Raw genomic sequence first — 25,743 nt, forward strand, 5'->3', positions numbered from 1 at the left:
TGGATCGGGTTTGATAAGACCCAGAGAGGTTCTCATCCATCCCTGATGATCGATGAGGAAGTCAGAGGGTGGTGCTCCTCGCCCACCTCGCGACGGAGGAGGGCGAGGGTTGGGCGGGCACCACAGCTTATCAGACCTGGAGGATGAGGGAGGGTTCGGGGGGGGGGTTTGAAGGGTGAGGTACTCTGAGGGAGGGATCCATCCGAGGGACCCGCAGCACTCCCGCTCAACAGGCCTTGTCGTTGTCTTGTGTTTTCACAACATATGGTCTCTCTCAAGGGTCAAAACGGCAATGAAAAACAATCAAGTCTCCATGACAACATCGCAGGAGTCGGGCAACGGCTCGGTCCACAATTTTCAAGCTTGAACTGTCCAAACGGTTCCCATTCAAACATCCAAAACAGCGGTAAGGCGGAGAAAAGGCTCCTGCCGAGTTGTTCACATCCCCCAAAAACTTGACTTAACTTTTCTCTCTCTAGCTCCTCAACCTCATTGCGGTGGTGGATTGGGGGGAGGGGGGGGGGGATCTCAGGGTGAGAGGTGTGCAAAAAAAGGGGTTGGAGGTGTGGAGTGTCACAAGGCCACGGCGGTGCAGGGGTGTTTGAGCTTGCAGGGCAGCACTCCTCTGTTGAGCTGGTAAAACTCCACCAGGTGGATCAAATCTGTGAACTTTGTGGCGCTGTCGTCGAGGCTGAAGAACACCTGACCGTCCTCCTCACACTTTAGACCGGAGCCGGAGGGAGGAGAGAGGATAGTTAGCCCTCACACGGCAATAAGAGATGTGTACTTGTCTATTAGCTACTGAATAAAAAACACATGGAGCAAATACATGGAAAAAGTCTGGCGTTTTCTTCTTCTTGGTCCATCACTTTGGTACAGACTGAAATATCTTAACAACTATCCCCTGACTTTTCATCTAGCTTCATCATCAGGTCAAAACTTTCTGCAGCATACCTTACCTCCTTTTTAATTTTGGTGAACTGGCCCTTTAAGCCATTTCTAAGTAGATTTATATACTGTAACAAAATTAATTCAAACAGATGGCAGCCTGGAAGGACGGAAAATCTTCTTTTAAAATCTTAAAAAGGAATGATATGCTTTGGAAAATGGTTGGTGCTGACTTTAAGTCAGTGTAGCACACCATATGTTTCTTTATGCTATTAGATTAAGCTGTATCTCAGAGCATTTAGGTGTACCTGCTTGAAAATTGCAGGGACAGATATGTTTCTCTGTTGGTGATGCCATGATCTACTATGACAGTTTAGTAATTCAGCTTCAACATGAAATGTAAAAATCGGTAATTTTACTGTAGTAAAAAAATAAAGCAGTGATCTTCCACTCTGTGCCTTATTTCAGAGGGTTTTACAAGTGAGCATGACATATTTCCTGCAGTGATTGTGTTGTGTGATGTGACTGACCGGTAGGATCTGGAAGTGCTTGATCTTCTGGTGGTGGCACAAGGTGAGCACGAATGCCTTGGGATTACTCTGACTGTCCCGCAACAGGAATAATCTGACACACAGAACATTAGAGAGACATGATCAAACTGCTGCATGACATATATATATATAAAGACTTTGATGGGTTTTATAATATTACATTTCAAATGTTTGATGATATGCTACTGCATGAACTGAGGGAGCTGTGACTCTTGGAGAACTTTATCTTAATCCACTGGGTAAAAGCTAAAATGTGACTGTCATGCCAAAAAGCTGTTTTTAGACACCAACCTCTAAGATCTAAGCTTTTCTTGGCAGCGGTGAGGTCTTTATTTTTTCCAATAGCTTTCTACTGCATTTTACATGAGCAACATTTATCTAACCAAACCACAGTTCTTACCCGTCTACTTGGCCTTGTTGAATGATCATTTTGTGGGCTTCCTCTCTCATGATGCGACCATGAAACCATATCTGTGTCCTGTGGATCACTAAAAAAAAAAAGACATCATTCACTCAGTGTTTGAGAATTTTGTTAAGTTCATAATCACTGTATATCTATCAGCCCTGGGTAAGCAAACTAAAACCCAGAATAAACATTTTCCCACTGGATAAAGTACTAACATCCACTAACATCTGGCTTTTGTCTTCAGTGGGAAAGGTTACAATCTGCATTTATTTCCGTGACAAATGACTCTAGAATAGTCTAGGATATTTATCAGCTCCAGCTTGGATCAGCAGTGATGCAAACATGAGTACAAGTTGTTGCTAGCGCCAAATGTGAAGGAATTCACTCAAAGCGTTCCCAGGATTTTCAGAGAATGGGAACCTTTGATCTCCAAAATCCAATCAGATTATTCGTTTATGATAAATTTGTAGAACTTCCCTCAAGGCAATCCTGAGATATCACGTTCACGATAATGGAGCAGAAGGACTGATTCACTGTGACAAAAGGACTCTATAGCCTATTTTTAGCAGTTTTCCCATGTTGAAAAAAATCAGCATATACGCATTCATTTTGGTGGAAAATGGTATGAAACTTTCCTGTTAATTAATGCTGTATTTGATAGTGTTTTGAAGTCAGATTACCTGTGCTCAGAGAGGACGGGTGCAGGGGGCTGGGACTGCCCAGGACATTCATACGCTGGCTCCGTTTCTATGTGGAGGAAAGGGCACATGTGCACCATTTACAATAAGATAACAACATATAAAACAAAATTCCTTAAAATCAACCACCCAGCTTCAAGCCTCGACTTTCCCTCATGAAATACTAGAATATGCTGGAACAGTCATTTGAACCAAAACACAGATCATTTGAATTTATGCGGAGCTCTGTTGAGGTTTGATTCTTTCTGCTACACTAAAAAAAACATTGTTAAGATTTGCTCTTGTCCACAACGATGAAAAAAGGAGTGAGCAGCTGCTCTGGCCTCGTCAGAGCTGTGATCTCAGCAACAGATAAGTGGAGCTGCGGCACAATTTACCAGGAAAAGTGATGCAGGGGAAGATAAATTAGTTCAGAATGGAAAAAGGCTTCTGCACAACAATAAAGGTCAAAGAAACAAAGTAAGAAAAAGGCAGTGCTGACTTGCGATACAAACTAAACCAAGGGAGGGGGAATGATAAAATGACATTTTTAAACACTTTAAGAAACTATTCTTTGTATTTATCACATCAAACAACTGAAGCTCAAATCTGTTCATCCCCTTCTTACCCTCCAGGTCTGTCCCTCCTCCAGGGCGGCGCTCTGGGCCTCAACGGGGTTGTCGATGACGCGGCCGGTCCGCCCGGAGAAGTCCATGGCGACCAGGGAATTCTCAGATACACTCCGCTGTTAGGAGACGTGGCAGGGTGAGGAGTGGGGGGAGGGTGTACACAAGGAGCATGGTGGAGGGGGTGGTGATGGGGGGGTGCACAAGGGTCAGAGGTCAAACAAGCCAGACACACTCACTGGGGCATGACAAATCCTGTCTGCACACAGACCCACTTCAGTCAATCCACAAATGCCACTCTGAGAAAAAGCACAAGACCCTCCAGGTTCTCTGGTTTTCCTGTTCAAAATTATTTAGATTTTCCTCTAAAAAAAACTACTAAAGTTGTTCTCTGGTCTGAAAATAGTCATTTAAACAACTGTGCTTAATTCAAAGGAATAAGTGTCATAATTTGCATGGTTTATAAAAATATAATAATGTTTAACAAGTTGCAGTATAAACTTATTTTACTCCACACTTTAAAACCTTTGTGATATTGGATTTCAGACTTAAAGAAAACCCGTTTTTTCCAACGTAAAACAGCTCCTGAGGTGATTATTCTTAGTGTAACAACATATAAGTATGCAGGTTTGCTGTGTGGGCAAAACCAAACATGTCTCTGGATTACATAAACGTTCACTCTTTAAAATAACTTAATAAAAGGGGGTTATGTGTCGGAGGGACTTTAATGATAAACTGCTGTTTGTTTGAATGAGCTGAATCTGGACTAGTAGTATTTCCCTACAGAGCACTACATTATTTTAAACTGACTAACAAAAGGTCAACAGCAGCAACGATCGTTAGGTACAAAATTCCTTTCAGCAACAAATCATTAAATGGAAAACTTATCTAACCCATGGTGTTTCCTCTTTAAAGGAGCGAGGCACAAATCTATTCCAATTCCCCATCAGCTAATCATTGGATCAATATGGATCAGTCCTGGATGGATGGGCAGATACTCACCACGGGTGCAGTGAAAGGCGAGAGGTTGGACTTCCTCTGCTGGGGAACGTTGTAGCTCTGATACAGTAGAATCCCAAACTGTGAGGACACAAGAGAAGAGACGGCATCAACTCGTGTTTCCAAATTCATGTTAGGAAGGGGAATGCACTTATTAAAGTTACTGTGAGGAACTTTTAACTGGTTGTTTAACAGTCTCAAATAATACTGAAGCCTCTATATGATCTACATAAGTAAACGAGACCATCAGTGAGAAGACTGTCTATTTCCATAGTTATTCTTAATGCTTGTCATCGGTGCCACCAGGTCAGATTCCACGCAAAGTCCAATGAAATCATGCAGATTCCACAGAAACTGCTTCAGCTAAGGATCCAGCTTGGCCTCCGGCAGCAGCCAGCCCTCCTGCCAGGAGCAGAGCTTTTCACTGCTCCGCCGGTCCCCCTGGGAGCCAACACGAGAGAACCCGAACCAGGACTGAGCGGAGCAGACTGTCAGATCCTGCTGCAGTAAAATGAGAGGTTTTCTGAAGGGACTCTGGTGCTCGGAAACACTGCCACTTTTGTCCACAGGGACCACTCAAATCAATACAATAAGATTCCTCGTAACTTAAGTAACTACTAGGTTCGGGTTCTAGTTTGCAGTCCGACAACCCTCTGTGAACTGTACAGTTATACAAGACCCACAGCCTTGGATTTAACCACAATAACAACATATGAAAGTAAAGGAAGTACTTTGAGCAGTCGGAAGGCCGTCATCCAGCAGGTCCTGCTCTGTTCGTCCTCAGCACACAGCATCTTTAGCTCCTTACAGTCACTCCTCACTTTGCTGGGCTGTGAACCAAAGAGTGGAAAAAGTGGGATATGAATCAATGAGATACTTATCAGGAACATGAACAAGAAAGGACACTTTTGTGGTTTCTGGCATTTCAGTTTTTGGTAGTTAGAGACCCTGAAACTTGTGATCTGGCAGGGCAAGACTGTAACTAAGGTTTGTATTTTAGTGATTGCAAAGATTAGTAAAGCAATTCTTATTGATCAGGGTTACATTATATGCAATCAAATGCATCTCATATATAATACAGCAGGTGACAATAAGAACAATAATATTGCATTTTATGATCACTGTTAATGCAAGATTTATGTGATGTTATCCAACAATAGTCACTGTTGCCATAAGCAACAATTATGAAATATTACAAGACAAAACAGTAGCGCTGTAGTAGAGTATAACAGTAACACAACAAGGGACCAGTCCTCAAGTTAAAATCTCTATCTAACATAATCTAACATTTAAAAGTATTTTTGTAATGGAGACAAGTGCGAGTAATGGTGATGAAAAATCAGCTTTTAATTATTTCTAAAATCGCACTGAAGAATAAAAATGTCTTGATGAGACAACATTCTCATATTACCTGTTTTTTTAATCTAAATTCTAAAACTATAAATTGTCATTTTTTTCAGGTGCTAGATGAAACCTCTAACACTCCATATTGTTCACATGCTGTGCACTTGAGCATTTCATCATACTTAAAACAATATATACATAATCTAAGTCCTTGTACTAAGGACCATACCATAATCAGAGCACAGACTCTCTCCTTTCCCCTCCATCAGTAACAAGGACGTTAGACACACTGCTCCTTAGACGAAACCCCGACCGATGAATTCATTCATGTCACCATAGCAACAATGCATCCACCCCCGGCAGCCGAGTAAAATCCCTTACCCAATCCTGCACCGTCACCCCCGCTGACAGCATCTGACATGCCAGTTGTCTGGTGTGTGTGTGTGTGTGTGTGTGTGTGTGTGTGTGTGTGTGTGTGTGTGTATGTATAAGAGAGAGGTGCGGGGGTTAGGCGGGCCAGATTCCCTGTACCATCCTGGCTTATCCCAGATCAGTAGGTGACCCACCACCGATTACTGCTGGAGTGGGACGTGTGTGTTCGAACCCCCCACTGAGCGCTTTTAACCCTCATGTCCTCTGACACACACACACACACACACACACACACACACACACACACACACACACACACACACACACACACACACACACACACACACACACACACACACACACACACACACACACACACACACACACACACACACACACACACACACACACACACACACACACACACACACCTCTGATAGGAGGACAATATCAGTGTTGAAATCATTTTTCAGCCAAGTACCCCCTGAGCAACGCAACAGAATAGTGAACGTGGGTTTGTTTTGGCAGTTTATTTTAGTCAACGTTTGCACTATAAATTGCATTTTTTTTATTTATGAACTTATTGTTGTATCATTATTTTAGGAAATATGCATCCTGATATTTCTTAAATTAAATCTCAAGAACCCACTGCAGTACGGCCATTTGAGAATCACACTACATGGTACATGGTTTCTCTTCTTTTATTGGGTTTGAGAGAATCTCGATTCACTAAAATAAACAATCTATTTAAAATTGCTTGGTAATGTTTTACTGGAAAAAGTATAAATATAACATCCAGCAATGGGTTAAATGAGTTGCTCAGGTTTCTTGTGTGTTACCTTGATGCAGAACTGATAATCTGTCGGAGCGTTGTGGAGTTTTCTGCCTGCGATGATGGTGAGGATGTTACTGTCCTCCAGATCCGACAGCAGCTGCAGGTGTCGGGGCTCCTGTTTAGTTGTGGGGAGGCAAACGGAAAGTGATGTCAGCAATAACATAAAAAAATAATTATAGACTGCTTTAAACTGTTTTTGTTAATTGTGCTTAAACAAATTAAAATAAAGATGAGGTTTTGTTTAATAAAAAAAACAAGAAGTTGAGGTTTTCTCTTTTAACACATAAAACTCAACTAGTTGACACCAAAAGTTTGTCAATCCTGAAAAGTAAACTCCTCATAAGCTGGTGGCAGTAATTCATCACCTTGGATGTTCCCTTAGTAGAGTAGTAGAGCCCGGAGCGTCGCAGGAACATGTAGAGTTTCTTCCAGGACCTGCGTCCGGGCTCCTTCACATGCAGATAGCCCTGGATCTCTGGACAGCTGCTGGAGTTCAGAAAGTTCTGCAAAGAAAAAAAACACACAAACAGCGTCCATTGGGAACAGTGCTGCAGGAGAACTGAATGTACATAACATAAATGTTTGTGTTTCATTCTGGAAACTGGATGTTCTGACATGATTAGTGTTTAGAGATCGCAGTGGAATATTGAGGCAGGTTTTTGTCTTTATTCCCTAAAAATCTGGCAGTAGCGACATTGGGGGAATGCAATTAGCAGATTTCAGGAACTGTGTGTGTGTGTGTGTGTGTGTGTGTGTGTGTGTGTGTGTGTGTGTGTGTGTGTGTGTGTGTGTGTGTGTGTGTGTGTGTGTGTGTGTGTGTGTGTGTGTGTGTGTGCATATTTCTGAATACCAGATGTCCAAGAATTCACTTTAGTGAGACAGTTTTCCTGCTTTCACTCTTGCTACTTTAGAGTAAGGATTTAGCTTTAGGATTATAATTAGATTGAGGATTAATTTTGAGTTTAAGTTAAGCGTTATGTAATGAATCAAGTCCTTACATGGGTGCTATTCAAGACTCATGTGTCCCTCCACTGAGTCATCTCCTTACCTGTAAGAGCTGTGACTGAGGGATTGAGCCATCGGACTCTTGACACCAAGCCACCATCTGCTCTGGAAAAAAGTTCTGGATGGAAAAACACACAGAGGCTGACATTGAGTGAGAGAGAAAGAAAAGAGAGAGAGAGAGAGAGAGAGAGAGGCACTAGAAACCACTTAGTGCATATGCAAGCTCAGAGTGGGGTAGTGTTTCTCTATGCAGAATACGTCTTTCTTTCTCTGTGTGTGTGTGAGTGTGTCTGATGAGCACAGGGACTCAAAGACAAAGTGGTGGGGGCGAGAGAGGTAGATAAAGGGAGAGAGAGAGAGGGCACTCCAGCCTGGGAGTAGATGCAGTATGATCTCACCCGCTGATGTAATCCCCTTTAGCCAGCAGCGCTACTCTTAGCGTGATTGACAGGCCGCGGACAGCACTCTGGTGTTTTACTGTGCTCATTACCACAGAGCTGAGGTCACCTGCTGGCTCTGACACTCACCTAAATCACCACGGCAATAATGTCACTGTACACCCGCCGAGCACGCAACAGCAGAGCCCCATGCTGAGACGACATCTGCAAAGGATGCCACGCAAAAATGAAACGGCCAGTGCTGACTCGCCGGCTGTCAGAAGCAACTCTGTGTCCTTTAGAGTGATGGACAGCTTTTACATTTTCATATGTTAGCTCGGCGCTGTTATCCAAACAGACTTTGAACGAGTGCAGAAGTAGATTGAGCTTCAGCTTCGACATCACCAAACATGAATGCACGCGGAGACGACACAAAGAAAGCATTGTGGATAAAGTTAGACTGATTTGGGATAAGGGATGCATTGTATTGATTTAATTGTAAAATTGGGCAGTGTACGACACAAATAAAGGACGGAGCTTTACTGAACAAAAGAGTTGATGAGTTGATTTCAGCCATACTGATGTGGTTCTTAGATGCCGGTAACTAGTGCCATGAAATTTAGTACAAAAATTCATGTTTCTCTCTGAGACTTTTTGTTTTTCAAATACCTTCATTACTGTTTTGTGCTAATTGCCAAATGTTAGCATGCTAACACACCATACACAGATGGTGGTACACGGTAAACATCATGCTCCCACTAAACATCAGCATGTTAGGATTGAGATTGTGAGCGTCCTATTTCAGCCTCTGTTTGGGTAAAGACCCACTGAAGGCATGAGACGATCAGCATTCTTCTTCCTGGGATCCCTCTTTTCTGTGTTCTTGACCTCCAGGATTATATATACAAAATAAAACAAAGTGCTGCAATGGCGAAATCCAAGTGTGTTGCTGAGACAGAGAAAGGTCTCGAACAAAGTAATTTTCTGCTGATTTGTGCGTTTGAAAAAAGCCATTTTAGTTTCAGGATGTTTAGAAGATATGTAGCTTGAGGAAATTGGGTTCAAAGTTACTTCAGGGACTGTGGGGGCAAAAAAAATGATCTTAATCTGGTTTTACTAAACAGAGCCTCAAAGAGATGCTAGCAACGATGTAGACTCATCTTTTGAGGGTAATGAAGGAAGGTATACCAGCCCACGTTGAAAGAAAACACTGGGTCATTTTTGTCATTTCTGGCTAAAAGCAACAAAATGTAAAGGTTTTGTATGTCAGCAGCTATCTTCAGCTCCAATCCAAAAATATCCAGGCGTAAAAATAGTCTGAACCCAATCTGTGTGTGTGTGTGCGTGTGGATGCGTGCAAACATGAAGCCCCGTCTTGGTGGATTAGCCAACTAATTGGTCGTTTTGGTCTACTGAGATCATTTATTTTATGAATCTTTCTTCATGCGTTTTTCACGCTTAACTAATTTCCACAAAACTACTGAGCAAATCTCTGGTAAAACAACATATTAAAAGTGGTGCTTTTCTTCTGCATGATTCTTTGTGGACAAATTCAGTTTTACAGTTTAAAGTTTTTTGGTCGACAAAATCATATCATGGTTAGTTGACTAAGATGTTTTTTATCCAAGGACAGAACTGGAAATGAATGATTTAGGGATGCAAGAGACTCACCAGGGGGTTCCTGAAGAATTCATATTTGGCATAGTTCTTCCTGAAGAGGAATTTACTGTCGCTGCTCATGGAGGCTTGAACCTGAACCACCAGCTCGTGGTCCTCCAGACATCTCTCTGTACGAGGACACAGACGGACAGTGTTAGTCACCTCAACTGGGATGTGTTGTCCTCTGGAATGTAACTGGAGGCAGATTTTAAATCAGTGTACATTCATTCAATATCCAAAACTCTGCTGCCAGACTGCGAACTAAAACAGAAAAGAGAGAACACATCACTCCAGCACTGGCTGCCTTTAGTGAATCCAGAATTGATTTTAAAGTCCTTTTACTCGTCTACAAACCTCTCAATGGTTTAGGACTAGACTACATCATAGACTCCATGTTGGTCTATGTTCCTGCACGAACCCTAAGATCCTCCAATGCTGGGTTTCTAGCTCCTAAAACCCCTCAAAAAAGAGAATTGGAGATGCAGCTTTTTTTTTTTGTTTTGCTCCCAAACTGTGGAACAACCTACCCCAAAACATTAGAGAGCCATCCTCAGTTGACATTTTTAAGCATCATTTGAAAACAAATCTATTTCGCCAAGCCTTTCTTTTTGCTGTCTATAAATTTTATGTCCGCACATTTTTTTCATTTATTTAAATATTTGTCATTTTCAAATGTTTTCCAGTCTTTATTCATCTATATTCTACTAAAAATGTGAATTTTCTGTTTTTATTTATATTATTTAATTTTTTTCAAATGTGCAGCACTTTGAGCTACACAGTCTGTATGCAGTGTGCTATATAAATAAAGATTATTATATTATTTAAAAAAAGAGGATGTAATTTACATAGTTTCACTGTTCATAGTTCTTCCCTTCTTTTAGGGTTGATCTGCAGCATAACAAGCAGCTCTTTTGCATTCATTTCCTGTCTCTCTCTTCATGTTTCTCATCTCTTTTTAACATTGAAAGCATATTCTGAGATGTCCTTGTCACCAGAGGACCTTGTTTACTGTAAACAGTTTTGAACAGTGTCCTCTAGCAGCAGGAAACACAACAACCTTTTGATGTGCGAGAACAATTGAAAATCAGTTTCTTTCACTTTATCTAGTACTTTTGTTTTAAATAGAAGATGGTCTAAACTGGAAAGAATGAGTCTTTTCTACATAGAGGAAATACAGTTTACCACCTTTTCTTAGTCCCATAAATCTCTCTGATGTGAACTCATTTTAAAGACATAGTTAACAGTGCTCGCTATAAACTTCATGTCTTATGATAATTGAAAATAGGCACAAACACATCACGGGTTATATTGTTATTGCATACAATGACACAGCAAGAAAAAAAAAAACTCGCCTGTTACTAGGAGACGAGCGAGGGAGTAAGAGGTTAAATGAGGAGGGGCAATGAAAAGAAGAAGCAGTGTGAGGCGGGGAGGGAGGAGGTGAAGGTGGAGAGGAGTGAGATGGAGAGGAAGGGAGGAGGAGGAGGAGGAGGAGGAGGTGGTGAGGGCATTGCAGGAAGATGATGTCATGTATTTAGGCTGATTGCTGAGAGCAGCGAAGCCATAAGCAAAGTACAAGCCACTGACAAACACACAACCACACATTAAGAGCTCACACAGGCCTAACCTGCTCACTGTGCACCACAGAGGCACAATTACTTTCTCTATGTGTGTGTGTGTGTGTGTGTGTGTGTGTGTGTGTGTGTGTGTGTGTGTGTGTGTGTGTGTGTGTGTTCTCCTCTTTCTTGAAGTTGAGGGCATATGATCTCACAGTGAGGCCGCTGAGAAATAGATAGTGACAGGATGTTCTAGATCTGCACGGACCCACACACACACACACACACACACACACACACAGACACACACACACACACACACACACACACACACACACACACACACACACACACACACACACACAGGAACACACAGACACACTCATTCATATATTTTGGTCAAACTTTAGACACTTATCTTGTTAATAATGTATTCTGGCTGCAGTTTAGGGATGGAAATGTCTGAGATCTTTTGGAGAGACTAGTATATGTGTGTGTATGTGTGTGTGTGTGTGTGTGTGTGTGTGTGTGTGTGTGTGTGTGTGTGTGTGTGTGTGTGTTTGTGTGTGTGTGTGTGTGCGCTGGCTGCAAGCAGCGGAATTTCCTGTGGAGGTTTAAGGAGAGATTGATTGGCTAGAAAGGCTAGGGGCTCGTCCAACGGAGAGGCGTGATTGGTTCTTTGCATCTCTGGTATGACGCTTCCAGTCCAGCCCCCCCCCCCCCCCCCCGCACACACACACTCAGCCTCTCCCTCTCTCTCTGTCTCTTATTCTCTCTCCCTTCATCGCTCTCTCTTTTTCTCTCTCGCTCTCTCTCTCTCTCTCTCTCCTCACCTCACATTCCATCTCTCCAGTGCACTTTTTTCCAGAAACGCAGATCAAGCAGCAAAGCACAAAGCGATCCTTTGACTCTAAAAATACGACTCGAGAGTAGGAAAGCCTCACCGAAGACACAAAGACAGACCCAGAGAATAAAGAAATAAATAAAGCTTCAAACATAGACACAGCAAAAGTGGGGAAGCAAAGCATGAGTCTTGTGTTTTCTGCTTCCTCTCCCCCCCCCTCCCCGAGCATATTATTGGGAGGGAACAGGCATGCGAGCAGAACATGGAAAATGTTTAATCCTACGACCACCACACCTCCCTCCCCGAGCCGTATAGAAGGCATACAAGCACTCGTGCCATGCTCAAGTGAACATACACACTGAGGGTACACACAAGAGAGTAACCCCTAAAACCATGCAGTGACACACAAAAGGGGTTTAGACACATACACACACACACACTCGTATATACAAAACTGAAAAAACACAGGCAGAAAAGACATATTCTCTTAAAAACCCACTGCAGACAAACAAACAGGAATGTAGTGGAAAGTCAAGCCTCCATAATTACTTTTATCGGTCTTTTCACTTTCAGATTGGCTTTTATGCACTTCTCTCATGTCTGATTTACATTTTCAAAGTTTGCTACTTAGAAAGACACTGCCTTTAGCAGAAAAAGAGAAAAAGTGAACGCTCCTTTTGGAAAATATCACCGATAATGTAACCAATGTTGGCTCAAATTAGTGTTGGTTTGCTTTACTGAAATCAAACTGTTGTTCAATCACCTTTTCATACACAGCTACATCATTGCATATCACCAATGCAGATATAGAGATGCACAAAGTAGAATCAATGTCCATTCCTGCCAAAAGAAGCATGCATACAGATACTAGTGTGCCAAATCTACACCTGGGTCCACACACACTCACCATGCATACTGTATATATACACACACATCCTTACCGAGGCCAAGGATGGGGTGGTGCTCCACCAGTGTCCAGGAGTTGTCGTCCACACAGTGGCTCTTGTAGACCAGGAGCTGACACACATCTCTGGCCGTCATGTCTGCTGGGATCTCCAACACTTTACCGGCCCCATCCTCGCTCCACACTTTCACTATCTGAAAACACATCGGGATAACGATGAGAATATGTAATTAAGAGCAGCAAAGGTCAGGCTGGAGAAAGTCTAATAACGCTCAGAAAGGTGGGGCGCGTCCAGAGCCATTTTCGGGGATTTAGATCCGCAGAGAAAAAAGAAGAAATTAACAGATCAGAGGCTAAATTTACCTCCATGACAAGGTGCTTTGTCAAGTCCACTCTGAAAAAAAGTCCTGTTCACATTATTCTATCACTCCAACATGAGAACCGCATAAAAAAAAAAAAAAAAAGAAGAAGGATGACGTCCAGGAAAGGTCGGCCGGCCCCTGTGCTCTCAGTTCAACCCTTTTGTCCACAGCTCAACCAAACTTACTCATAGGCATGTTCACAAATACGCACGCAATCTGCTGGCGCAAAAAAACACTATGAAACGTTTTTCTGTCACATGAAAATAAATCCATAATAGTAGAAAAAACACATAGTTTGCACTTGGACAGATAAACAAAACTTGGTATTTATACTTGTGTTGTATTTTGTCCTTTAAAATGTCACCGCTGGGAGCAGCAGACGGGTACAGCTAAAAGCCATTGTTGCGCCATTTTGAACTATTTCAACCAAGTGCCCAAAGCGACATTTAAACCAGTGTAATTTTGTCTTATCTGAGTGTGATGCTGCACAGATAACCACAGACCAGCTGCTTCACACCACTGAACGAGCAGATTCACACACACGCCACGGAGAGCTCGCTCCAACATGCAGAACAACACACAAACACACACAGTAACATGAGCAAACGAACATGGGAAAGTGGCTGCAAACCACAACGACGACTCCGATCATCTTCCAGATATCAGAGAGAAATCGCTTGTGTGTGTGTGTGTGTGTGTGTGTGTGTGTGTATGTTTGTGCATGTATCCTCACACACCCACATACTTAACATCTTCTGTTCACAGCAGGGATTCTGCTGCCCTGCACGTCACACAAAACCAAACAACTGTTGAAAAATGACATGAAACAAGACACAAAGCTGGTGATAGGAGAGGGCCCGAGGGCTTGGGGAGGGGGTTTGGTACGGAAAATTAACTCGAACAATGGCACTGCAAAGTGGAAACCTACAAAACACAGAAAAACGGCAGCAACGGTGGCCTAGAAATGACTGAAAGCACCAGCAAGGCGCCGCAAAGAGAGACTCCGAATGCAATGAGAGACTCCGAATGCAATGAGAAACAACGTCACAGCGCTCTCTGCCTCTGCAAAGCCACAAGACTCCCTCCTCTCTTCCCACACGCCCCCATAAGAAAAAAAAGTGATTTCATGACGCAGGAGTTTTGTTTGACAAAAGTTTCACCCAAAAAAACTGAGAGGAAAAAAAAAAGGTCCTCATCCCTGCAAACTGACCACACGTGCACACGCACGCACACACACACACACAGCTGCCGACGGACATCCAGAAACGACAGGAACGTGCACACGAGTCTCTTACCTCCACAGCCTGAAAGAGGCAACAGTCTGGAGAGCAGGATGGCATTTTCACACTGAGACGCTCTCCAGTGACACAGAGAGACAGAGGGAGGGAGGGAGGGAGGAGGAGGAGGAGGAGGAGGGAAGGAAGTCAGGAAGAGAGGGACGGAGGGAGGGACAGATTTGCAAGGAGAATGCAGGAGAGGTAAGAGGGAAGAAGGGGGAGGAGGGAGGAAGTGACAGAAGAAGGACGAGAGAGAGAGAGAGAGAGAGAGAGAGAGAGAGAGAGAGAGACAGAGAGAGAGACAGCCTGCCCCTTCTTCTCGTGCTGGGCAGCATAAAGGCTGAGCTGCGAGGAGTGGTATGAGCCACCGCTCCTCTCCTCCCTCCCTCCCTCCCTCCTCCCCCTTTTCCTCACACTGGATTAACCCAGTGTGGGATTTTTTAAAACGGTGAGCTGCTACCTGTCACGTACTCTACACTCTTATCTTCAGGGCTGCGTTCAAATCCCCTCATCCCTTCCCAAAACAAAAAGATCGCGTCAGCTCCTTTTACCAATGGCGCCGCACCAAAAGTAACAGTCTCTCTCTGCCACAACCCCCCCCCCCCCGCACACACATGCACATGGATAGAGGGAAACAAGCTCAAACTACTAAGCCAATCACTGAACACTCACACGAACACATCCCTTATTCTTATGCATCCACTGACATTTCATCTGAGGCACCCGACGGATTTAATTTCTACCCCCTCCCTCTTATCCTCCTCCTCCTCCTCCTCCTCCTCCTCCTCCTCCTCCTCCTCCTCCTCCTCCTCCTCCTCGGCTGTATGTGAAATACTATGCGCGAGTGTTAGGACCAGAGCAACATGTGTAACGCACACTGACGGCTTCGAAGGTCTGCAAAAGGAGGCAGTCGGAAAGAAAACGGTGGGGTGATCCTATCTGAAGCGGTAGGGGATCACGTGTCGGGCGTTTGGGCTTTACTGAGGGGGTCAAGGGAGGGGTATGCAGGGAGGAGGGCAATTGGGGGGTTGGTTGCTCAGCAAATCTGCACAACCGAGAGAGAGAGAGAGAGAGAGAGAGAGAGAGAGAGAGAGAGAGAGAGAGAGAGAGAGAGAGAGAGAGAGATAAAGAAAATGAGGGGCAGGTTGGAGAGAGAGAGGAATAGAGAAAGAGCTATGGAGGAATGTCAGTAATGCAATACTGAGTCATAATAAGGCTCATGTGTGGAGCGCAGGCCAACCCAGCTGGCCCCTAATACAGTGTGCATGAGAACTATGAGACCAACGCACACACAGACACACACACACACACAGACACACACTGGACACACACAGACACACACACACACACACACACACACACACACACACATTCTCAAAAGAGGAAGACGAAATGTAAACTATGACAACCAGCTCCGGCAGGTTTTTTTTTTTTTTTTTTTACTTTACTGGTCTACTTTTTTCCTCCCGTCTCAAGCTAAAGTTTTTGCAGCCTTCTGGATAGCAGTATAACCCTGGCTTCTCACTGAGTACATGTACATGTGTGTGTGTGTGTGAGGATAATGCATGTTCATGCATGTGATGAGCACATGAGAAAGAAAAGGTGGGCATATAGGAGCGATAACAAGCTCACTTTCCTTCTGTTTAATCTCCCTTTTCTTTCTAATTTCTTCTGTTTCGATTAGGTGTTACGTGTACTTGTTCTTTAACTTTCAAACAACTGTTCTATCTGCAAGGTCCTTAAAATCCTCATCCTTTGTCTTTTTTTCATCAGGTTTTATCTGAACATGATGTAATTTAACTCACCATAACTTGGTCCTCCCCCTTTCTGTTTTACCCTCCCCCACATCCCTCTTTTTTCTCTCCACCAGGGGCATGTTAGGGGGGGACATGAACAGGGTTATTGGTCTCCTATGCTACTTAAAACACACGCACACGCACACGCACACGCACACGAGTGTAAAGCGGGCTTGGAGCCACGGCATATTGGATTGAAGGGTCACGGACAGACACCTGCATGTCTATAAACAAAGACATACACACACAGGCACAGTATATACGGGGTCAGAGGTCAAACACAATAATCTGCACCAGGGTCAGGCCCACTTGACCAAGAGGTTTATGGGCCCCTAAACCTATCAGGCTGTACGCAAACACACAACAAATGCACACACCCATACAAGCTAACACAGGCCCACACACACACACACACACACACACACACACACACAAGTGATCTGGTTATTTTAAGCCAGAGCAGATCTGTTCCACAGTATTACGACCCGCTCATTGTAAAAGCAATCTTGATTTCGTCAGAGCTAAGGGGGGCAGGGGTGGTAACGCCCACTTTGTTTTTGTTTTAATGTATAAATTATAGGTTTTAAACCAGTAAAACTGATACATTCTGGGATGCTTTAGTATTGTTTGCACCATTGTGACAGAAGAAATTGAAAATATTGTAACCTGGAAGAAAAACAGAAAAAAACATGGATGTTAAGAAAAGGAAAATGTGGCTCTAATAATGCATTTACAAGCAGACGGTAAATGAGAATTCATCTAAGTGGACGAGAACAGGATGGTAAAATTAGATGAACGGTGGAGAATAACGGATACAATAGCAGTAAAAGCCACTGCCGTCCAAAGTTAAAATAACTTGTAACTCTCATTACCAATATCGTCTGGTTTCAACTATGTTGGGCTGAAAAAAAATGTGCATGCAGGCTGAAATTCAACCGAGTTGCTCTGTCAGGAGATGCAGTGTTTTAACAAAGTAAGAGTAGAAGAGCTACGAGCAAGGAGAACTAAATAACTACCAAACTAAAGTCTGCTAGGTTAATTCATGCAGTGGAACATGCCATAGGCCTTCACATCCCTGGTTTGGAGCTGCTATGAGAAAAAACATTTTTTCATTGTCGATTACACACTTGTAATGCACTGCAGAAGGATGCATGTTTTCGATTTTGTAATGTTTATGTACTGAGGTGGGGAAAAGATGCAGCTTTTTTAAAATACAGACTGCTGTAATCATATTTTTGAGAGCACTTAAAAAAAAAGGTTTAGATTTATCTGATGCTTGCATTCATTCAAGAAAAAAATGACATTTTCAGGAATATAGAGAACTAAGAAAGCGCTATATTTAGGTGCAAAGAGAATTGGTGTGCATTCCAATTGTGAATCATATTCGAATCCAGAGGCCAGTGAATATTCACACCTCTAATGTGAAAGCAGCATTATCGTTCCGCTCTTCAAAGGTGATATGCTAGCTATGCTGGCTGCTTAATAGGAAATACATTTTTAAAATGTATTTAATGGCCTCCTACCGGTGCAATAATGCATTAACCAATCTAAAGATGTTCAGTTTGTGGCATTAGTTTAACTTAAAGTTTCAAATTGTATTGTTCCACAGCAAAATGAAAATCTAGTGAAGTGACCAGCAGCTACAAACCTCCGTATGATAGCTGTCTGTCTGGTGGAGGCTTCTACTAATGTCAGGATCTGAATGCTAGTTGGTTGTGACTTCCCTCTCTGGTCTGTTACACTGTCAGCTGTCTTTCATGTCTGTGAGTGGTCGGGTTTCAGGCCAGACATAGCTGATTAGCTCTGCAGACAGGCCAAACTCAATTTCACCTCACTGGAGCGCCACCACAAAGCCTGACTGAGTGGCTCACCTCCCCACCTCCCCACGACCCAACACTGACACGACACTGTCACACACACACACACACACACACTCACTCACACACACAAACATACAAAGTCAGACAGAAAGCTTCTACTGACTGATAGACGTCTACTACGTGAGTGTTGGTGAAATTGATCCAATAAAACAAAATAAAAACCCCATTTTGACCTGGCAGATATCAAAATAAAATTTAAAAAAACTGGTGAAACAATAGATGATTATTGTACAGGACATCATTGATCTTATTTGTTAAAATTCCAAGAAACATGTGAGGTTTGTAAACTCCCTCTCCAGGAATAAAAATCAAATCTTTTCCAAAAAATAAAGTCAGAAAATGGTTTCATCAGTGCTGAAATCAAATGCAATCCCTGGCGCCTTAACTGGTAGAAATGACCTCAAACAAGAGTTCATCTGGATATTGTAACAACTGTGGTCCCTTAAACAATCATCTCTCATCATTATCTGGTTGCGTATGTTTGTGTGTTTGTGTGCTTGTGTGCGTGTGTGTGTCAAAGAAGCGTATGATTGCTGCAAAATTGCAAAGTTGCGTCATCACATTGCCATAACGTGTAAAACATTACTCTATGGCACAAACTCAGAAGTCCTGTAAGTCTTCATAACACAAACACACACACACTAACACACACACACACACACCAACACACACACACGTGTACATGCACCTGATCTGATTGCAGTGGGTCAGCAGACCATTGCGTGCAGAAGTTCATCAGCTGACCACAGACCACAGGGGGAGGTATGAGTCCTAAACAGAGTGTTTGACTCGAATTACTTTTCATGACACGGCTTCAGCATATATAACTGTATCCATAAATTAATTATACAGTATTTAATAGTATAATAGGACCAGTATATTATAGACACAAAAAAAGTTGTGTCTCATAATGGCTCAACAACAACAAAGCTTAATTATTATAAAAACATTGAGTCATTTCAATCAAGGAGGACAGAAAAAAGACATTTTGACGATTCCATCACAACATTAACTCCAGATATGGGTTAGATTTGAAATATTCTGAGAGTCTACAGCCATGCTAGCAGCTCTGTAATGCTATACTTACTGTAAGACACAGAGGTGCTTTGAGGTAAATGCACACCAGTAACACCAGTATGCCAACATGCTCACAAGCACAATGTTATGTAATGTTCATGTGTAGCAGTTGTAATCTTTGCCATGTTCTCCATCATTTACAGCTGAAGCTGATAGAAATGTAATTAGTTATGCAAATGTTTTGGTCAAGATCAGAGTACAAATTTTGACCTGATGATGGTGCTAGATGAAAAGGCTCCAAAATGTGGTATCCATTAACATCTGCACAGAATTTAATGGCAACCCGTCCAATAGTTGTTGAGACATTTCGCTAAATGATTTGGTGGCGCTGGAGGGAAAGTATGTGAATGTATTTGCAAAATGTCATGGATCAAAGCGGTGCATCCCTAGACACTGCTGGCAAGGCTTAAAAAAGTATAAAAACGCCCAATCCATGACACTGCCAATTCTTTTTAATTTCGCAAGCACTAAATATTTCAATAATCAGACCACACAATGAATAACAAACCATGAGAAACCGACTCTTTCACATCCATTTTTTCCCCATTAAAACCGTCTTTTCTCTTGCCCTTTTTTTTTCCACAGGGAGGTCAGAGGTCAGGGTGATTTTCTGAGCACTGAACCCTGGAAGCTGGGAGACGTTCAGTGTCTTGCTCGAAAGCTACTTCAGCAGGATGGATACATGCCAGCACAGGGGGCTTGAACCCGAGTTCTTTGCTTGAATGATGAACTCTTGAACCGCTCGGCCTCCCCGCCGTCCCTGATGTTCCTAATGCCGCGTCTCTGGCCACAAATAAAAGCAGGAGTTGCGTTACAGCCGCCGCCATGATGCCAAAGCAAACCCATGCACCCTGTGATGACAGACAGGATCTGACTAAAGCCTTGTGAAAGCCTGGGGTAACATGACTGAACCGTGTGGTGTAATACTGCCACAACTTGCGTGGGAAACGGCGTTCAGCATTGTCTACAATCAGACTACTGAATAAGCTTTGTTAGCAGCTACTAGACACCACGTAAAGAGTTTAAGAGTTTTCCTCTAAGTGTGTTTCCAACATCCGATGGATATCCGGCGTCATGTTACCCGTTACCTGTAGCGTGTTCGTGACAAACCCTTTTTGACTGTCAAACACAATGCAGGCCATAAAGCTGTCATGTCACGCACACACAGGGTTTTATAAGATGTGTGTCCCTTTGAGAGAAGACTGAAGCTTAGTGAAGAATGCTCAGATTCCAACTCTGCAGCTGGAGGGAGAGAGATCCTACGATAAAAACCAAGCCAATGCAAATACAATGCAGCTATGTCCGTAGACCAACGCAGGGCACGCCCGACAGTCTCGTCTGCATTGTTGTGTAAGCCATCCTCAGTGGCCTTCAACACAACTAAACTGACCCGCACCCATCCACGCCTACAGGTACGATAACACCCTCACAACCTCTCAGTATCCTAGATCCTTTCTTTCAGCTTGCATATGACATAACATACCATCACACGCCAACAGATGCACGCAAGTCTGGCCAGCGTGACGCTCGTCTTGCTGAACTTTAGTGATTTGATCAGCGAAGGTTTCATTCAATCAGCCGAAGACTAGCCGTTGCATTAGAGAGGATTAAAATACATGAAGGTTTCACACGCATCCACCAAAGGAGACCATTTAAAGGAAGATTTTACACAATCATAACATTGCTAAACAAGACCAAAAGTCTTACATGCTGTATACATGCATGTTTTTTTACATGCTGAATAACTTATTTAAAAGAAAATTATGTGCACATCTCTGGTAGAGAACGGATTTAAATTGGTGCTTTTGTGTGATTCTTTGTGGAGAAACTCAGTTTTATTCGATTAGTTGATTTAATCGACAGATCTGATCAAGAACTTCTTTAGTGGAGGACAGCACTTATCCGCACTTTAGTTATAGTTATCTTGCTAGTTATCATGCGCTACTATACTTATTAGCAGAAAACACAATGTAGAGATGAGGTTGATGTTATTAGTTTGGCAGGTTGGACACTGATGATGGAATGAAAAGTCAGGAGATCACCAAGGACATTAAGATACATCGTCTGGGAACCGTTAGTGTCTGTAAATTCAAAAGGCAAACCGTTCAAAAGTTGCGGATATTTATAACTGGACTGACGTTGCTACTAAAGTTTTTCCATGTAGCATTTTAAGCATTAAATGTTGCTTTCTGTATTCCAACACAAAAAAACTGACAAGCTGGTGGTCATATTTCCACCAATGTCATGAGGCAACATGTCACCTCGCCAAATTTCAGAACGAGACTTCTCCTTGAGCAACACTCTTTCGATAATGTTGTCAAGACCCTTCTAATTACAATCAGAGCCTGTCAGTGACAATAACAAGCACTTTTACTGGGCGTAAATTACAGCACCAAATAGCCCCGATTAACGGCTGCCGTCTGCAGGATTTTCACTCAATACTGGATCTATTTCAAAAAATGTTGTTCCTATTAGCCAGTTAGACACAAAAACATGGGAAAATAGGGTGAAGTTTGAAAAATACAGAAGTTACCCATCAATGTTTCACGGTCAGATCAATTATTGATCGTAAACTGATCAAATTCAAGTGATTTTCTTTTCATTGGTGGTTTTTGTTTCCCATGATCCCCATCACCTCCAGCCACACATTTATCAGTCTCCCAGCCACCTCCTCTGCTTGTTCAGCCAAAAGGATCTTCTCTTTTGCTGACGATGATAAACATGATGGAATGTTGGAAGGGATTTTTCAATGTGCTTTTTACTCCTTCCAGCACAAGCTTTATCGCTGTTCATCCTGGAAGAATACAATAATCTTCCTGTTTTTGTGCCATGAAGCGGTCTTGAAGAATTTTCTTGCATACTCCACCCTGATGACATGCCATAAAAATTGCAGTAAAGAAGAAGCAAAATGCTGGAATAAGTCATCGAATGTCAGATACAAGCACATTCAAAGCAGCTTAACGACTACACCAAACTGCATCTAAAATGATCTAAGCTATCACAAAAATGTATATACTATATTTCTTCTCCGTAACAATCACTGGACGATAATGTACCTCTTTAGATACACAAGACAATAGTTAAATGAGCCAAACTGAACAAAATGAAGATGTTATGTGAAAGAGACATGATGCAACATCAAGTCAGCTCAAACACACACAAAAGATCCTTTGTGCAAGCTGCAAACTTGCTCTCTGACTCCAGACCTTGTGAGATGATGTCAACGAATTGCATAAATAATGCTTGGCCTCAACACACATGCATGTGTGTGTGTGTGTGTGTGTGTGTGTGTTTGCACCGAGTGTATCATTGTGTGCGTGTGTGTGTGTGTGTGTGTGTGTGTGTGTGAGCGATGAGAGCACAAGAAAGGGTAAGCATCTAAAATAACTTTTATTGTTCAGGGTGGGCATCCTGAAAACGTCTTTGAGAGAGATGGAACATTCCTGGGACAGGAGGCTTTACCGGGGGAAGGAAGGGCAAGGCTATGACACACACACACACACACACACACACGCACACACGCACAGTGACGTTAAGAGCCAAGGTTGAAGCGTGTGAACCGGAAATGGGCGCCTGTCTTGCCGCGGACGGATTCAGAAGGTTCAGAAAGATTCGACCTGCAGACGTTCCCAGCCGCCTTTCCAGCTCCGCTACGGAAGTCTGCACTCTGTCTGCAGCATCCTGGAGACATCGCTCACCTCCGTCCATGGCAAATCATGTCTGTCACTCTGTATGTGTGTGTGTGTGCATGTGATTGATAATGATTCTTCCACAATAACACACACACACTGTCAGATAACCCAGGGTGAGCTGTTGTGCAATGGAAGGAAAGACTGTCCACAGCCAAAGTCAACACATGCTGCTCTGCCCTGAACACAACAGGCCAGTCAGCTGGACACGGACACACACATACGCACACGCACACGCACACACACACACACACACACTATTGTGATAGTGGTCAAGTAAAGGACATCACACACGTTGAGGATTCCAAAATACATCGCAACTATAGTGGTAACCAGTAACAACTACAAAAAATGTAAAAAAAAAAAGATGGTGAAGTTTGTTCTTCCCAGAACCCACCTGCCTCCTCTAGTTAGTTGTTAAATGTTAGTTTGGGTGTATAAGTGCGGGAAAGGTGGTGCGGGTGTGCTTACGTGGTTGTTGGAGGTCTGAATGGGGCTGAGAACGGGGGAGCCTGCCGGGCTGCAGAGCTCAGGGAAAGGGTTGGGGATGGCAGGCAGGGAGGCCGGACGCAGCAGATGCTCTTCCTGCAGACACCTGCAGAGGGAGACAAACACACTGAAGTCACGGCTGGGTGACCAATGAAAGACTGTCAATACTGTATGCACACAATTACTCGCATCATTTGGGTATAGAAAAGGTATGGCACACATATATTAGACAAAAAAGTTAATTTTATCTCTGACTTTATCTCAAGACATTTTGAGAGAGTCTGTTTAATAAAGCAAAGTATTCATGAACAAACTCTGTCTTCTAAAGCTTGTAGTGACTTTATAATTTATAGTAAAATTGTTTAAAATATGACTTCATTTTTCATGCTCTTACTATTAAAAAATGTTTTAAGTGTTCCCGGATTAAGAGAAGCGAGTAACTAACTGACCTGTGATATCGCAAGCCCGAAATAATAAAAAACAAAACATTTACATCTTTAGAAAGGAATTAATCCCACATTTTCAATGAATGTCATTTTCAAAGTGTGTCTTCTTCTCTTCATTTACATTTTGCAGCTAGATTTAGCAAAAAGATCTGTATTTTAATCAATTAAATGTGCGAAATCTTTGTCCCCTTCTTATATGTTGGTGAGTTGAGCGACAGCTGGAAGCAGCTTGGGTGCAATAAAAAAAAGTTACATTAAAGCTACTGATGCAAACAAACCAGCAAAAGCACACAGAGAAAATCACAGTTCTTCTTAAGGCAATGCTGTCATGTTTTTTAAGCAGAGAACAGTGCTTCCGGCTGTCTTAATCTTAATATAAAACAGAGAAATCCATGCGGGGGCCAGGTAATGAGTGTCTACCTGACGGCCTGGATGTGCATGGGCTGGGAGTGTCGCAGCCTCTCCCTGGAGGGGGAGGAAGGGGGCTGGGGCGGGGTGTGACGACGGTGGGTTGGGTGCATGTGGTGGTGGTGGTGAGGAGCGGGCACATGGCCGTTATTCAGGAGCAGCGCCGTGTCTGCCTGCGTAGAGTAAACACTCTCCATGGAGGAGTTCATGTCATTCACCAGCTGCTCCAGATCCACATCGTCGTCTGCGGGAGGCGGGGGGTCGGCGGGATGGGGGAGGTGGAGAAGGGAGGAAAAAATAAAAAGTGAGCGACAGTGAAAGCTGCAGGACAGCAGATATCCACTGGCCTCTGTGGGTCACAGTGTTTGAGAAGTTATTTTTAAAGCATCCTCAACCAGCTGGTAATCATTAGAAATCAAATTAATCTCTATGGTTCAGCTGCAGCTGTAAGGGGAATAAAACAGAGCTAAAGGAGAACCAGAATGTTTGCAGTTGTTCATGTATTCAGTCAGTAGTTGATATGAACGACCTAATGAAAAAGGTAAATCAAGAAGTTATGGTTATGCTTTTTTTTACATTCCTAGTGATGTGTCTTGTATTGCATTTCTGTATTTAAAGACAGAGAGGAGACAACACTATGGAACCCAATTTGTCAGATATTATCATCAAAGGGATCCTGTTGGGGTGAAAAATTAACTTTATGGTCTATAAAGGGTTACCTGTTTGAACAGACAGCTCAGCATTTTGACCTTTTTGTGCCACTCCTACATAATGAGGCAATGTTCCAGCATTCTGGCAAGCTCCTTTAATTAGTTGTAATTTAACACGGTCAACAGTCAAAATATTGCCAAAAGAACATCGTGGTCCTGAACCATCGATCACGAGACCGGAGAGCAAAGAAAGAACACACAGCTCGTTTTGGATTTCACTTTGGTTTGGATTTCTTCCAATGGCCATGTAGTACAACAACTCACTAGCTTTCCTTTGGTCCGATTACGTGGAACCTGTCATCCACAAGGACGAGTTGTTTATCAAGAACTGGAATTCGGAAACAACAGTCACCCGCAGACTGAACCCACACCAATCCAAACCAGAGAGAAAAGATCCAGTCAACAAGTCAGTTTTCCAGTCAGGGTTGGTCTATTTAACCTGACCTGTTACTAATTAACTAAAGTCAGTCCAGGATTAATACTTTATCAATTACCCTTCAGGGACAAATGGAGTAGAACTTCCAGACTGCACTTGTTGCTTACCATTTATCAAGCTTTCAAGCTAA

The 25,743-nt window shown here is 42.9% G+C and overlaps 1 protein-coding gene across 3 annotated transcripts in view; it reads right to left on the minus strand.

Moving 5' to 3' along the window:
* Positions 1-522: 522 nt before the first annotated feature.
* Positions 523-25,743, minus strand: part of LOC129097111 (growth factor receptor-bound protein 10-like) — a 38,253-nt gene continuing 13,032 nt past the window's right edge. The window contains exons 4-17 of one of the 3 annotated variants that reach the window (XM_054605844.1): positions 24,480-24,711; positions 23,596-23,719; positions 13,081-13,237; positions 9,752-9,867; positions 7,747-7,821; positions 7,064-7,201; positions 6,703-6,813; positions 4,879-4,977; positions 4,151-4,228; positions 3,151-3,267; positions 2,526-2,592; positions 1,840-1,927; positions 1,419-1,512; positions 523-720 (exon numbers count right to left, since the gene is read on the minus strand). In XM_054605844.1, coding sequence (XP_054461819.1) covers positions 574-720; positions 1,419-1,512; positions 1,840-1,927; positions 2,526-2,592; positions 3,151-3,267; positions 4,151-4,228; positions 4,879-4,977; positions 6,703-6,813; positions 7,064-7,201; positions 7,747-7,821; positions 9,752-9,867; positions 13,081-13,237; positions 23,596-23,719; positions 24,480-24,711 — 1,643 coding nt within the window. In that variant the 3' untranslated portion in view covers positions 523-573. Of the gene's footprint in view, positions 721-1,418; positions 1,513-1,839; positions 1,928-2,525; positions 2,593-3,150; positions 3,268-4,150; positions 4,229-4,878; positions 4,978-6,702; positions 6,814-7,063; positions 7,202-7,746; positions 7,822-9,751; positions 9,868-13,080; positions 13,238-13,406; positions 13,481-14,700; positions 14,763-23,595; positions 23,720-24,479; positions 24,712-25,743 lie in introns of those variants that run through there. The other 2 variants (XM_054605845.1, XM_054605846.1) reach the window with 2 other exon arrangements.

This window comes from Anoplopoma fimbria, chromosome 10 (genome assembly GCF_027596085.1).
Source record: "Anoplopoma fimbria isolate UVic2021 breed Golden Eagle Sablefish chromosome 10, Afim_UVic_2022, whole genome shotgun sequence".
Lineage (NCBI taxonomy): Eukaryota > Metazoa > Chordata > Actinopteri > Perciformes > Anoplopomatidae > Anoplopoma > Anoplopoma fimbria.